General features: G+C 40.4%; 1 protein-coding gene across 11 annotated transcripts in view; it reads left to right on the top strand.

Moving 5' to 3' along the window:
• LOC119648435 (CLIP-associating protein) overlaps positions 1-16102 on the top strand; it is a 106798-nt gene that overhangs the window by 75555 nt on the left and 15141 nt on the right. For 3 of the 11 annotated variants that reach the window (XM_038050198.1, XM_038050190.1, XM_038050230.1), the window contains 14 exons: positions 5616-5770; positions 5844-5960; positions 6198-6574; positions 6664-6854; positions 7172-7222; positions 7540-7662; positions 8087-8200; positions 8488-8508; positions 8618-8725; positions 14398-14681; positions 14748-14888; positions 14951-15127; positions 15202-15687; positions 15764-15851. In XM_038050198.1, the coding sequence (XP_037906126.1) occupies positions 5616-5770; positions 5844-5960; positions 6198-6574; positions 6664-6854; positions 7172-7222; positions 7540-7662; positions 8087-8200; positions 8488-8508; positions 8618-8725; positions 14398-14681; positions 14748-14888; positions 14951-15127; positions 15202-15687; positions 15764-15851 (2433 nt within the window). The remainder of the gene's footprint in view (positions 1-5615; positions 5771-5843; positions 5961-6197; positions 6575-6663; positions 6855-7171; positions 7223-7539; positions 7663-8086; positions 8201-8487; positions 8509-8617; positions 8726-14397; positions 14682-14747; positions 14889-14950; positions 15128-15201; positions 15688-15763; positions 15852-16102) is intronic. The other 8 variants (XM_038050205.1, XM_038050193.1, XM_038050215.1 and 5 more) reach the window with 8 other exon arrangements.

Below are 16102 nucleotides of genomic sequence, written 5' to 3'. Positions count from 1 at the left end.
TGCTGTCGCGGTTTGTTTGGTCAAAAACCTCTAGAAAACGGCGAAAGAACAAATTCATATCGTAAAAAGTCACTTCCAGTAGAAAAAATCTACAACTAGATCACCGGCAATTTTAATCCGTGAAGAGTTATCCGAAACTATCGGAGAAAATCTTCACTGTATAAGAACCATTTCATTATTTTATGGTACTACTCATATATGCAATAATTAACCGTGAACCCAGCTTTTTATCTATCCTCCACTTTTATTTTCTAGTTTTTCCCTTTTAATATTTTTTCTACGTATACAACGATTCTGGATATTGGAGGACGGTCAAAATGATCATCTTCTTTTTCTGCATCCTTTGTGTTTGTGGGGTTAGCTCATCGTGATCGGTGGTTATTTGGTCATTTCTCATTGACTTCGGTGTTCAAACCAATTTTGGTAAGTGGATTCTCGTTCGCGCGAATTACTTTACTTACCATACCATCGAAGACGAATGTCTCGCAACTTTCCAACAATCGGTGAAACCCTATATCGATCGCGGATATCCTCATTTCGGATGTGATCAACGCGTGTCACGCCACAAGTACAACGCAACATCTTCATCTCCATTACTGCGAGGTGCCGTCCATTATCTTTAATAATCGGCCAATTCCCAGAACCATAGAGGACGAACGGTAAATTTCAGATTTGAGAAGTTCGTTGATACGTCGATCACAGAGAACGCCAGTTGTGAAACACTACTTCATCCAAATTACGCTAATGAGTTAAGCAATTTCATAACGCAGTTCTCCATTGGCTGATATCGTTAACCGTAGATATTTAAATCACTCAGTTCTGGATGAGTCACTGCTGCGTGCTCCATGAGGTGATCATTCCATTTTTGGAACCTGCATAAAGCAATGTATTGGGCGCTGTACGTTGAATGTCTCGTGTGACAGTGTTCATAAAAAGAACAAAGAGGAGTGGTGAGAGGGCGCTTCCTTGATGAACACTGATGGAGACACGAAACATTTGGATATGCCCGCCACACTTCCTACTTTACTTTTCGGATCGTGGTAAAGCAATTGAACCCAGCGCACGAGTTCTTCTGACGCTAGTTATTGTCGTAGGGCATACTTAATGAACTCGTGCGACACTTTGTCAAACGCTTTCTCCAGATCCAGAAATGCAATGTAGAGAGGGCGATGCTTCTCACGGTGTTTCGCCAATGAGTAGCCGCGCAGCGTTTATTGCGTCAGTATTTTCGCACTTCTTGACAAACCCCGCTTAATTCACGGTTATTTGAAAGATGTCGCGAATACGGTTGTCAAGAGTGCGTATGAATGGTATGGGACAGTAAAAGGCTTGAAAACATCTTGAACTAATAAAGAAATCCATGCTATTCAAGTAATTTGAACATTCTGCTGGACTACTTTTCTTCTTCCATATTATAACGGTGCTTTCTAGTCAGTCAGATGATGTTCTACTTTACTCAATAATTTGATTGAAGAATCCACTGAGCCATAGTGTTGTATCCCAGCTCTTCGCTTTCCAGAGCTCAGATGCGATGTCGTCAGGTCCTGTTGCTTTCCCCGATTTCATTCGTTCTGACATTCGGCACTGACAGTGGAATTGCTTCAAATTTCCGCAGTGCTTGTGGAATTGGAAGATGAATAAACTCTGCAGTTGAAATTTGCTGGAAATATTCCCGCCATCTTTAGGTCGCGCTTGTCGATCTGTAAGCAAAGTATCATTGTTTTCATTAACGCAACAGAAGTTTTCGATATTCTGTTTGCATTGGTGTCGCCTTTTGACGAGTCGATATAGATCTCTCTGCGGATGTCCAGTTTATCGTAAAAATCCTTGTAATCGCTTTCTTTGCTTTCCAATTGACATTCATATCAATTTGCCAATTGGCCAACATATCATCGTTGAGGAACTTGTGGTAGAGGTGTTTCTGTTTACGGATTTAGACATCTTCATTCCAAAGCCAAGTATCTCGGTTGATGAACCTGTCTTGATGGCCCCGCGGATTGTATAGACCGCTTTTTGAATCGCGTTTTTAACTCTTTAACATTCGTAATGATTGGCAGTCAGGTAAGAGATCAATTCTTTCTTTTTTTGCACGAAATCGGCACCATTTAATTAATACGTGGCGCGCCAATGCATTCCTCACGCTATTTTATCGGTGGCTTGATTCGCAGGACAGCAATCAGCATTATGAATTGACTTAAACCAACTACGAGGGCGGAACTATCCCAAAATATGAAAAGAGTGGGTAATTGACATTGTAAATTTCTACTTGCACCTAATTACGGCTCACTTGAAGCTTTCCATTGATCTGTGCTTACACCAGCCTGGTTATGGATGATGTGCCGGGTTCTTGAAACAGTAGCTCGATCATCATATACAAAAAATATCATGTATCTACTTTTCGTGATGAATTTCGAGGTCACATCAAGATTATCGAAAATGGGAAGTTGAAATTGAAAGATATACAACGGATTGCATCCCCATTCTCTGCTTTCATCGTCATCATCAACGGCGCAACAACCGGTATCCGGTCTAGGTCTGCCTTAATAAGGAAATCCAGACATTCCGGCGCCTAGGTCCACCAATTCGATATCCCTAAAAGCTGTTTGGCGCTCTGACTGACTCTGCCTCGTCTTCTTTTTCTACCGTAGACCTTTATAGACTTTCCGGGCTGGATCATCCTCATCCATACGGATTAAGTGACCCGTCCACCGCAACCTGTTGAGCCGGATTTTATCCACAGCCTGACGGTCGTGGTATCTCTCATAGATTTCGTCGTTATGTAGGCTACGGAATCGTCCATCCTCATGTAGGCGGCCAAAAATTCTTCGGAGGATTCTTCTCCCGAACGCGGGCAAGAGTTCACAATTTTTCTTGCTAAGAACCCAATTCTCCGAGGAATACATGAGGACTGGCAACATCATTGTGCCGACTATCTTAGAGTAGATTAATTGGTCACTCCATGAAATACGTGACGCAGAACAATAGAGGGGTGTAGGCTTTTCGCACGTAATGTGCGGAAACTCAATAAACTTCGCTGAAATATGGGGGAATTTCGAAAGCGTATAACCTGCGCCTGGATCTAGTTGTTCTTCTGATCATATCGAATGATGATCGGCTCTATTTCTATGTTTCCAGGCAGTCACATGTAATGGGTGTTAAAAACTCAATATTTAATTTTAACTCTCTATACTGAACCAATAGGACGATTCTGTTCCCATTCTAATTTTAAAGAAAACCCAAACATTCACTGTGATTCAGCAAACATTGTGATGGACCATTGTAAACAAATAAACCGATTGGCGAGAATTTGTATAATACGAATGGGAAGAAATTGAAGTCCTTGAAGCGCCTGTATACACTCTTCCACTTGCTCTTGTGCAAGACATATCATTCGCGATGACGAAAACTCTCTTGCCAAGATTGATCTGAACATCGAAGTCGATGAAAAAGGCCGAAAAAACGATGGCATGATACGTCGAATGGTAAAACCTGTCTTTCAGTATCCTCTTAAGTATCCTTTCCTCGGAATGGGTAAAACCGTTATGGAATTACATATATGACATATATTTCATTGGTATACGTAGGTATACCAACCTCTGAGCGTTAAGCGTATCGTTGCTTCAACTTGTACATATGTGTGTAAAATTATTCCCGCTTCTTCTTTCGAGCCATTTTACCATATGTTTGTCGTCTTTTCGTTGGCTTTTCCAACATTTTTGGTGTTTTCATTCTACTATCGTTTCTGAATGCTCTGCCTATATATAAAATAGATTCAACTGCATCAACGATTGGCGCTGTTTACCCGATGATGGTGATCATAGTCATCAACGGCGCAACAACCGGTATGCGGTCTAGGCCTGCCTTAACAAGGAACTCCAGGCATCTCAGTTTTGCGCCGAGGTCCACCAGTCCCTAAAAGCTATATGGCGTCCTGACCTACGCCATCGCTCCATCTTAGGCAGGGTGTGCCTCGTTTTCTTTTTCTACCATAGATATTGCCCTTATAGACTCTCCGGGTTGGATCACCCTTATCCATACAGATTAAGTGACCGGCCCACCGCAACCTGTTGAGCCTGATTTTATCCACAACCAGACGGTCAAAGTACCGCTCATAGATTTCGTTGTATAGGCTACGGAAACGTCCATCCAAATGTGGGGGAGTTAAAAATTCTTCGGAGGATTCTCCTCTCGAACGCGGCCAAGAGTTCGCAATTCTTCTAGCTGAGAACCCAGGTCTCCGAGGAATACATGAGGACTGGCAAGATCAGTGTCTTGTACAGTAAGAGCTTTGACCCTATAACGTTTCGAGCGGAACAGTTTTTGTAAGCTGAAATAGGCTCTGTTGGCTGCCAACAACCGTGCACGAATTTCGTCGTCGTAGCTGTTATCGGTTGTGATTTTCGACCCTAGATAGCAGAAATTATCAACGGTCTATTCTCCTATCTTTATTCTTCCCGTTTGACCAGTGCGGTTTGACGTTGTAGGTTGGTTTGTTTTTGGTGCTGATGTTGCCACCATATATTTTGTCTTGCCTTCATTGATGTGCAGCCCAAGATCTCGCGCCAACCGCCGCCTGCTCGATTTGGATGAAGGCAGTTTGTACGTCTCGGGTCGTTCTTCCCATGATGTCGTAATCGTCAGCGTAGGCCAGTAATTGGAGGATCGTACCTCTTTCATTTATCTCAGGATCACGGATCACTTTCTCGAGGGCCAGGTTAAAAAGGACGCATGATAGGGCATCCCCTTGTCGTAGACGTCGCTTCGAACATTGGTCAGGGTCAGCCTAGTCAGTCTTATCAATTTGGTCGGGATACCGAATTTTCTCATGGCCGTGTACAGTTTTACCCTGTCTATGCTATCATTAAAGTCGATGAATAGATGGTGCAACTGTTATCCATATTCCAACAGTATTTCCATCGCTGATCTGTTGCTGATTTGCTTGGAGTGAAGTCTCTTCGGTATGGGCCAATGATGTTCTGAACTTATGAGGCTATTCGCCCTAGCAAGATAGCGGAGAATATCTTATAGATGGTACTCAGCAATGTGATACCTCTATAATTGCTGCACTGTGTGATATCTCCCTTTTTATGTTTGAGACAGATAATGCCTCGTTGCCAATCATGATGGTCGAGTTTATGTTGGCCTTGTTAGAAACCTTAGATAAAAAAAAAAAATAAGGGGCGATGTGTGGGTCTTGATGTTTGTCGTAGCTTTACTGGCGGAATTGTTACACGCGACAATTTTTTTATTTCGTGCGATTTGGCTAATGAATTGCACAAGCAAAGGATGATCTTTGTGAGAATGAATCATAAGGATCGAAAAGATTTGCCACCCATTCTTATTGATATGAAGCGAAAGCCACAATATCATGCAGAGTTTGCGTGTGTGCCAAAATTGCAAGCCATTTATTTGTCATACGTTCTTGATCTATTACATCTTTATGTCTTTTCTGTTTCAAGATGTTTCGATGGAATAACCTTCTGCAAATAGGCAGTTTGTCCTTGTTGGCCTTCTAAAGAAAGCATCCCCAAAAACTGTATTAGTTATTTTAATCCTGGCTACTTCATAATAAACCTGGTATACATACACCATACTTAATATAATTTCTATTACAGATGCCGGCGCAGTTACGTGGGACATATTTGAAGCGTCTTTCGAATTGGTTCCCCAGATAACAATCTTTAACCAAAGAGATATTGAAGACTACTGGAAAAATATCATACCTTCCATTGGTGATAAGAATATGGACTGGGAAAAACGCGTCGAAGCAGTAAGTGTTTCGAACAGTCTCAAATCTAGAATTTTGGGTTGTGTGTTAATTAATTTTATTTGATGCTTTTCAGCTGAAGAAGATTCGATCACTTCTAATGAACAACGCACAAACCCAGCCGTCATTTCCCTTGTATTTGAAGGACTTGTCGATAGCATTCCTAGACATTTTGAAAGAATTACGATCGCAGGTGGGTGTCGAAAAATACTAAATTCAGATCGTTGAGGGTTACATGTTAAAGTAAAGGTATTTTATTTGTTGATTGGAATACAATCAATTTTGCTTTTTTCTTATTTATTTTCTTATTCTAAAATAAATATATGATCCATTAATAATAATGATGTCAGTAGGCAATTAAGAATGAGATCTTGTGTAGCCTCTGTTCCCATTTATATAATCTTTCATTCATGGACTTTTGTCTTTCCAGGTCATTCGTGAAGCATGCATAACGCTAGCCTATATGAGCAAATTACTCCGCAATAAGTTCGATCAATTTAGCATTTATATTTTCCAAGAGCTTATCAATTTAATACAAAATTCCGCTAAAGTAATTGCATCGTCCGGAACAATAGCATTGAAATATGTAATTAAATACACTCACGCTCCAAAACTTATTCCAATCATCACAAATAACTTAACACAATCGAAGTCGAAGGATATTCGTGCAACGTTAAGTGAAATAATGCTATTGATATTCGAGGAATGGGCCTCCAAATCAATGGACAGACATGCAAACGTATTGAAAGATGCTTTGACCAAGGGAATTGCCGATGCTGATAGTGACGCTAGGAAATACAGTAGACGGTATGGCCTAATTGAAATCAAGATTACAAAAGGATGAAAATGGTGAAACATTAGGTTGCAATTAATTTTCATTTGTTTTATTTGTTTAGAGCGTTTTGGTCTTTCCGACGACATTTTCCCGATTTGGCGGATCAAATGTATTCGACATTGAACCCGGCAACACAAAGGGCATTGGAACGAGAGCGGGACTTATTGTCGGAAGCAAATGGCACAGGTTCGATGAATACGAGTCTTCGTGGTAGTAATACAAGTCTGAACTCAGTGTCTGGCGGGGTCATAAGTATGTGTGCTCAATGTATTTTTTGTCCTTTGCATGTTTTTGTGATACTTTAACTACTAAAATAATTATTGAGGATTTAAATAATGGTGATGACTATCATCCTTTTGTTTAATGATGAATAGAAGTTTTTGTTTGCTATTTTGAAAATTTTTGAATCATCATTTTGGAAAATTAAATTAACAGTAATCTTTCAAGCAATATCTTCTATTTTGTTTTCTTAATGACATATCAAGAAATTTTAAAAGAATCGCAATACTAACTGGGATTGTGTTTCCGTTTTTCTTTCTTTAATGTTTTTTACGTATATGTGAACACAGGGAGAAGGCAGTCGAGTGGTTTAAGAAGTCCCGCTACTACGAACCCGTCAGGTATTTGTCCTTTGTTCTATGTTTACTACTTTCAGTCAATAAGTTATGTAAATTAAAAATCACACCTAATATGCCTATTTTAGAGTGTGGTGATGGATTTGTAGAATTAGAATAATATTGAATCAAGAAATGTTTTGTCTAATTGTGCTTGCCTCTACTATTGCTGGAATATAAAAATAATGATTGTCGCAAAAAAAAACTCTTGTGTGGATCATCCAACAAATGAACATATATGACTATACAATGTGATTTAAATAACACGAAAATACAATTGGCAAAAATACACCCACATAAAAAATTGAATTGAAAATAATCAGCGACAAGTGTAAGTACGGAGAATTTGTCAAATACGCGTTTGCAACGAGCTCCATCATTGCCAAGATCTTATAATCGGAATCGAAGTGGAATACCGGTTGCTCATCGTGAGCCCCCGCCAAAAGGTTGAATGAATAATATAAAGTTTTTGAATTTAAATGCAGCTTCGTTTGGTTTGATTTGTTATTAAATTTGTTTGGCTAGAGAAATATTTTACTTTGTTTATTCAGAGAGAATTTAGATCTTTTCAATCTATTGAATAATTCTGTAATGTGATTCGTCAGTCATTTGATTTCAAGTAATTCAAAAGAAACCAGAAAGGCATCCTTAACGATTAGGGCCTTTTCAAATGTGGGAGACATTAAAAAAATGTAAATTCATCCCGAAAACTCGATATTATCTTTGTGAAAAGTTCAAAATAGATTGAAAATTATCCAAATTATTCAAAATTTTTCATCTGCTTATCTTTTGCAAGCAAAAAAAAAATGTTTGTTAAATTCATCAACTAACATCAACACACTATAATACAAAACATAAAAACATTTACAGCTGGTTTTAGAAGTGTTTCGGCTGTCGATGCTGCTGCTGTGCAGAGAGCTCGTGCACGTGCCCAATATTCGAATTTAGCACGCTTAAAAGTAACATCTGGAACAGCATCACTGCGTAAGTTTTGTTTCTTACTTTTCTACTACTCTTGTCCCTAATTTTCAATTTTCTCGAAACAAACAATCCTACCAAGTTCCGAATACACTAAAAACAAAGTGATTGATGACTACGAGTATTTTGTACATTGTAAATATGAAAGATGTAATGTAGCAGAATAGGATATCAGTAGTAGATAGCTAATTGAAGCTTTTGTCACTAAATACAGTTAATTGGCAGACATATAAGTTATTTATTGACTATAATGTTTCTTTTGTTTCTTGCGCGCTAACTTTTGCTTTATGCAGAAGGATATTTCGCTCAGCAAGGTAACGTTTTTATCATGCGATGAGTTATTGTAGAAAGTGGAATGCTCTCTCCAAAGAGAAGCTTACGATAAGCAACCATTTTTAATGAATTTTCATATCCGAATTTCAGCACGTGCGAAAAAAATCGCGAGTACATCAGCTACACCGCAAACTGCATCTCCAGAACATCGACCATCAACTAGCCGCGGTTCAAGGGCTGGTGTCTCTCAGTCACAACGTAAGTATCACTTTATATACACACTTATGCTACACTTGCTTTCTTTTGACGGGGGTCCTCTGATGTAGGTGCGGGTATTTCTGTCTTACTAGAGAAAGAAAAACAATGGATATTCCTCCTCTTTTAAAATGATTATCGCAACAGGGGTTATCCTGCTATACAAAAGGGACTTGATGAGAGTTTTGTTTGCCTTATAACGTGTCAAATGGATTTATGCTATATTTGTACCAACTGAAGTAGTTCTTACGACGTTGTACCTCAAATCCTTTCTTATAACAATGTTCTTTGCCTCTATCTTATTTGTAGTTCGGAAAGGTGTCTACCCTCTTTTGTTACTGCATAATATATTTATAAGCCAAGGTAAGGGAGCGCATCAAAACATTCATTGTATTCAGTTTTATCGTGGCGGAGATTGACAACATGGAAGCAACACTGTGCAGATGTCCAGGATGCGTTGAAACGTTCAACATCAATTTATTGAATCCTTCGAAACAATAAATGAATAACAATAAAAATGCGATGGGTAATAATGTTTCGAAGTGGATTCTTTTGCTAGAGTTTCTATAGTAGCAATCGGTTCTATTCGCGACACAAAGGTTACTTCAGCGACTTTCAAATTTTTATGATGTTTAATGATTCTCAATTATGGCGAGATTCTACTAACAAGCGCCAGAAGCCTTTGTGACCCAGATTCTGTCATATTGATTATTGTGTGCTTCCTTCTGGAAACAGGGAGGGATCCTCTAGAGCTAGGACAAGCCTGGATTTGACCATGGCATTTGTTAACTTAGAGAAAATGTCGAGGATGGTGGTCGGTCTAAAGTTGTTGAGATCATTCTGAGATTTATGCTTCTTGGGGATCAGGACTTGTTTGGCCTCACGCCAGTCGTCTGGTGCCTCGTGTCGGTTGGTTCAGCCACTGGACATAGGTATAGATGATCCCATCCATGCTTGGCGCAGAGCGCTTTTTGTGTTTGTCGAGAATTTTATGGAACTCTTGCAGGGAAAGAGCCTGAGCCAAGGGAAGGGAAACGGATCCTTTGCTATAGTGTCCTTTTATGACGTTTAAAAAAAGAAGGCACTTCGTGTCGTCCCAAGCATCAAGATGTTCCTTTGGATCGTGAAGGGTTTTGTGCGAGTTGATCTAACTCCAGAAATCTTTGAAAGATTTGCAGTCCGAGATGTTCATGCACCTGTCATGCCAGGATTTTGCCTCCCTCATATCCCCAGTTATTTCTTACCTCGATAAATATTTTCAAGTTTTCCTGAGTTTTGCCCGGAAATAGGTTTTAGGTGATGGCTGTTTGGGATCTCTTCTTCCAGAGTGTTCCAAAACCAGTTGGTTTCGACTGAGTTTGATATTGTGATATTAGGGGCAGAGCCTATGGGGTTGGGTCTAGCAAGGGATTCGAAAAAGTTAGTTCACCTTTGTTGAGCCGACGAAAATTTGAGTTGTTAATAACCTTGTCGAGGGCGCGGCCTTTAACAGAACTATAATGATCACCAGCGGAGTTTGAGCGGGCATTAAAGTCCCGGCAACAAGAACATTGTACCTGTCCTCGAGAAAGTTGACGTTGTTCAGCTCTGTTTTGAAAATATTCCATCCTGTGGAGGGAGTGGGGGAATATACGGATGCAATCGTCAAATTAGGCTTTAAGTTGGATGTTTCAGTAATGATGACGTCCATGTCTGATTGGCAAAGAATTTTATAGTAACGGAATTGCGGACCCTTGGCCGCTTTCGAGAGAATAATCCTCCGAAGAATTTTTGGGCCCGTACATGAGGATGGACGATTCCGTAGCCTACATAACGACAAAATCTATGAGCGATGCCATGATCGCCTGCTCGTGGATAAAATCCGGCTCAATAGGTTGCGGTGGGTGGGTCACTTAATCCCGAAAAGTCTACAAGGGCAATATCTATGCTAGAAAAAGAAGACGAGGCAGACCCTGCCTTAGATGGAACGATGGCGTAGGCCAGGACGCCAGACAACTTTTAGGGATATCGAATCGGTGGACATTGGTGTTGGTCATGATTTAGTGTTGTTTTTGATTTGTTTCCCACCGCTCCCTAAACGACATCACTGATAATCGAGGGAAACATCCCTGACACCAATATCACCAAGTCGTTCGCATACGCCACCATTTTCGCCCCGCCCTTATCTAATATGCACAGACATTCGACTATCATTATCGATCAGAGCACTGGAGACGAAATGTCTCTGTTCATGCTCTGATCAACTGGCTACCTCCCGGATCAGATGATCCTTAGCATGAATACTATCCGCCAGTTTATGGCGATTTCTCTTTGAGGTAGGGGGAAAGGCGTTCCCTCCATGGTAGTCCTCAAGTGGATATTCAAGTGTGATTGCCGGCACCTGGCACGGTATGAAAGCCATGAGTGCGCGTCTCCAATCTGGTAGGTAATCGAAGGGGATGTAGCTTCTGGCTGTTCCTGCAGCAAAGAGTTATAACCCCGATGAAGGTTTCGTAAGGGTGTAGCCTTTGAGAAATCTTCCATTTGGCTTGTCAGAAAAACACCGCCTTTTCAGAGAAGTTTGACCGAAAGGCTGAGACTGAGAAATATGTCTAGTCAGATACTCAACAGTCCTTCACCCTGAAAATTCCATTGTTGGTTAGTAGGGTGATATTAAGGATCTCCTCCCAATCATCACCGTTTTCCGAGCTGGGAGTTTGTGTTGATAGCAAAATCAAAGAAAGCCTCAGTTGTTTCGTTGATTTTCGACTTTCCCTAAAGAGTATGCCTCACATTAGCGTCGCAAACTATCAACAGGTTGACCCTTCTTTGTTGCGATGGTAGACGTCAAATGTTGTCTTTCTGGTGGAGCTGATAATTTCTGGGCCACGTAACCCGAGGAGACATACGCGTTCTCAACTTCCGCTGGTTCCAGTTTGACTATGGTTAGTTTGCTGAAACTTGCACGTTTTTCCTGGCGAGGGTCAATGTTCTAGGTTTATTCCGATCATTTTCTCTTCTTCCGTGGTATAAATTGTAATATTTGCTTTGGAGTCCCGCTTCCTCTAAGAGGAAAACCACCAAGTTTGCTGGGACGCATTCTTAGTGCAGCAGCTTTATTTGATTTGCTTACGAAGGGGTTCTTCAGCACCCGTCGTCTCCATTTTTTCCAACAACTCGTTGGCGCGATTTTTTTGCGTTGCTGACCTCGACCCGCACTTCATAGTCCTTCTTTTCGAAAGCCTCCAGGTAATCTCCATTTATGCGGAGCCTTTATCACCAGAAGACGCAGGTGTTGGACGTTGTCTTTATCTATGCGGCTATTTGGCAAAAAATGAGAACAATCGATTTCCTCGGAATGTCGCCGATCTTAGCGAATATATATATAGTGTTTTTAGGGCAGTTTCTCTTTCTTCGACTGGTCGATTAGGATTATTACGATCTCAGTCAAGTTTTTTGAATTGCCGCACTGCGTCCAAGATGTAGTTTTTGAAGTACCAAAGAAACGACCAGTTTCACATTGTGTGGCAGCCGTGTATTATTCGCTGGCTTTAAAAATGTTCGTAAATACCATATAAGTGTGAATCATATTACAAACAGATCTAATTTGTTTTTCATTGATGGCGGAATAGACCAATAGGGAAGGATAGTAAAATTCTATTTATCAAGGCGTATACTGCACTAAAATTTACGAGCTATGTTAGGACAGCGCATTCGTTTTTTTCTGCGATAGTCATTTGGCACTCTAGCTCCTTGCATTGATCAAATTATCCTTACGTTTTCATGCCCAGCACGCAACTAGAAGTAGAAATGATTGTAGAAGACTATATTATTGGCAACGGGTCTCATCGGTCCTTGGCCCGTACTCGATAGAAATCATCCAGTTGCAAGGCAATGACGATGATTTGAACCATTCTATGCCTCTACAGAAATTTAGATATCCTAAAAATTGAGCTGTATCTTAAAGTAGTGATTTTATCTCTGGCAGCCCTTCGGTGAATACAGTCAGTGTTCCGCTGGTTTCTATCGGGGGCCGAGTTTACTCGCACTACCTAGCAGCCACGGGCCTAAGATGGCGGAGGCTTACGGGCTGTGCCAAGTCAAAGAGAATTTGGCTCGCTTATAACATAGCCCGATCACGAGAGCTCCTGTACCAGACGCGTGCAAATGCATTCAAGATTACGGCGGACTGCACGGGCCACTGGCCCATAGGGAACCATGCCGCCAGGCTCGGCATACCCTACAATTCGCATTGCTGAAGCTGCGGAGAAGGAAGGGAAATCCGCATGCACTTTCTCTGCGATTGCCCAGCTCTAGCTAGAATCCGGCTACGGAAACTAGATAAACCATTCTTTGGGGACCTGAGAGAGATTTCTAGCTGCAGGGTGGGAAAGCTGCTTTCCTTCGTGAATGCTACGGGCTGGCTCTGAAGATCGGAGCCGGCTAGACTCTGCATCCCTGCTCCCGTAACAGCAGTCACGGTCTTAGGAGTTTGTGGTATCAACACGGCGCACCACAACGCTAATTGGGCTCCTCGGAGCGGCCACTCATACCTACCTACCTACCATCTCTAGTATAAATTGAAATGCTAACTACCTTACAAAGGGGTGCGAAAAAACGCCTCGTACAGGATGTAATTCATCATCACACATTAACGATACTTGGATTTCGAAGAGTGGTTCCTTAATTGACTAAAAATTTGGTGAAAAACAAATACCGTATTTCGGAAACCAACTGTCCCCGTTCTCAGTGTCTTCTCTCCAATATTGAGTATTCAGAAAAAGAGAAAACACTGACGAAGGAAACAGCCTGAAATACGATATTTGTTAAGGAACCACCCTTTAATTTATTTAATTAATTAATTTTATTTAGACCTTAGCTAACAAACCGCCTCCTAGCCTTGATCCCCATAGCGGTCGAAACAGGAACGAGCTAGTGTGTATCTATCTTGTTTTAGTCGGTAAACAAAAGCTATCGGAACTACAGTTCGGAGTCCTTCAGTAATAGAGTAAGGAATCCTCAGTAAATTGCTCTGTGTAGCTGCTTCTACATATTACTATCTGAATAAATTAGGAGTGGTATGTGAGGCATTTCAGGTACAATGAACGAATGATGTCTGCTTCAGTTAATTTATTTCTAATTGTTCCACTTGATAAAGCTGCACGCAAAAAAGTAATTTCTAAAAATTAACCTTAGTTCTTGTAAGGATAATCATTTTCTTTTTCAATTTTATTCAGCAAATTTCTTCGAAAAATAGATTCCCAGAGGATTGTTTCCATGCCATTGCAGTTGATAATTAACTGAAACTGATTTTCGTTACTAACTTATCTAAAGTCTTGTCTCTGGTTGTCTGAATTATTTGAATTATACAGCTGGCAATTGCATATTTGCCATATTTTATGAGACTACAGTAATGCAGAAAAGTCCATATTAACTTGATATAGTCGTTCCCTTCACGGTCTCCTATAAACTAAATATCTAGACAGCTATCTAGACACCTCATATTTGTCACAGAATAAAAAAGCTTTCAGGGGCATTGTTTATTCTGTCAATTTATATTCATACTTAATATTACACAATTCATCTTCAAAATGATTATAAATCAGAAAAGAAGAAGAACTACTATGTTCAGCAGTCTTTGTATGTCCAATTGGTAATTCTTATAATTGTTGCAATATGAACACTTTCTCTTCCAGCTGCTTCAAGAAGCACATCTCCATCGGCCAAACTTCGTGAAATGTACGGTTCGTATACATCCTACCGTCAAACAGGTACGGTACCGAAGAAAACATCAGGAATTCCAAGATCATTGGCAAATTCGCGTGAAACAAGTCCAACTCGTGGTGGACTAAAGCGTGGTATGTATGCTAACAGCCCGCGACGTCCCGATCGACCACCAATTAATCCGGCTCGACCTGTTCTCGCTCAAAAGATACTGCAACAAAGTCGTGAAGCCGAAAGCGCATTAGCCGATGCTTTGGTAGGGAAAGAAATGATTTTCTTCTAGTTATATGGAAATTTATTTATTTTGTTTATGAAATATTAGTCTCCAGACGATGGTGATATATCATCAGACTATTCTCGACTGTCATTGAACCGTAGGATCTCGCGCGACGAATCGGACGAAAGCGAGGCATCATCGGTCTGTTCAGAACGAAGTTTCGATTCATATCGTAGGGGTAATGATGTAAGTAGTCCTAGATTCAACTGAATTTAAGGTAGTAATGGAAGTTTGCTTTTTCCTCCCAGTCATATTCATGGAATGGTTCAAGAAACCGCTTGGATAGTTTCCGAGCACCAATTGAAGATATTGATACAATCATTCAGTTCTGCGCTTCAACGCATTGGTCTGAACGGAAAGATGGTCTCATTAGTTTAACACAATATTTATCAGACGGCAAAGTCTTGACACCACAACAGCTGCAGGTAAAGATTCCTTACATCTAATAAATTAAAAGAAATTAAATTAGTCCGTGTTATAATATTTTATGATATTTCAGGCCGTCCTAGATTTGTTCCGTAAAATGTTTATGGACTCGCACACTAAAGTCTACGCACTATTCCTCGACACTGTCAATGAGTTGATTTTAGTGCATTCGAATGATTTGCACGATTGGCTGTTTATTCTATTGACACGTCTTTTCAACAAGCTTGGGACCGAACTGCTCGGTTCCATGCATGGAAAAATTTGGAAAACCCTCCAAATTGTCCATGAATATTTTCCAGCTGAATTACAGCTGCAGTGCGTGTTTCGTATTCTAGTTGATGCTGCGCAAACACCACCAACTAAAACGAAAATTGCTATTTTAAAATTCTTGACGAATCTTGCGACAACATATTGTCCAGCGACGTGTTTCAAGAGCCAAGCACCGGCCGATCGTGCTATCACGAAAATCATACAGTTCGCGAACGACCAGAAGAGTGCCGAATTGCGGGGACAGGCACGTTCGTGTATAATTGCTTTGTATAATTGCAACACACCAAATGTAAGTGAGGAGGATAGAAGAATTATTAATCAAAAGGTGTAGAATTTTAACTGTTCGATTTTTATTATACGCCTAGATGACAATTTTACTGTCCGTTTTACCCAAAACGTATCAGGACACGGCACGAACTATTATTCAGCAGCACTTAAGACGAAGCACATCTGGTAAGTAATGTTCAGTCCAATTCATCCTTTTTTGCTACTATTTCTTATTAATTTTTTTTTAAAGCTTTATTACTATTTAGCGAAATGTTCGCGACTTTTAGATAAAGATTAATTGTTAATTGTTAGAAAACATTGTTCTTAAGTGTCTACAATGAGGCGGAAAGCGAAAAGGTATCATTCCTGGTGATTTCCGAACAATCTTGAACTCGTTATAACCAAGCAGCCATGACAATGATCTAACATTTGAAAGT

This window comes from Hermetia illucens, chromosome 1 (genome assembly GCF_905115235.1).
Source record: "Hermetia illucens chromosome 1, iHerIll2.2.curated.20191125, whole genome shotgun sequence".
Lineage (NCBI taxonomy): Eukaryota > Metazoa > Arthropoda > Insecta > Diptera > Stratiomyidae > Hermetia > Hermetia illucens.
This window is presented reverse-complemented; position numbering and strand designations above follow the sequence as displayed.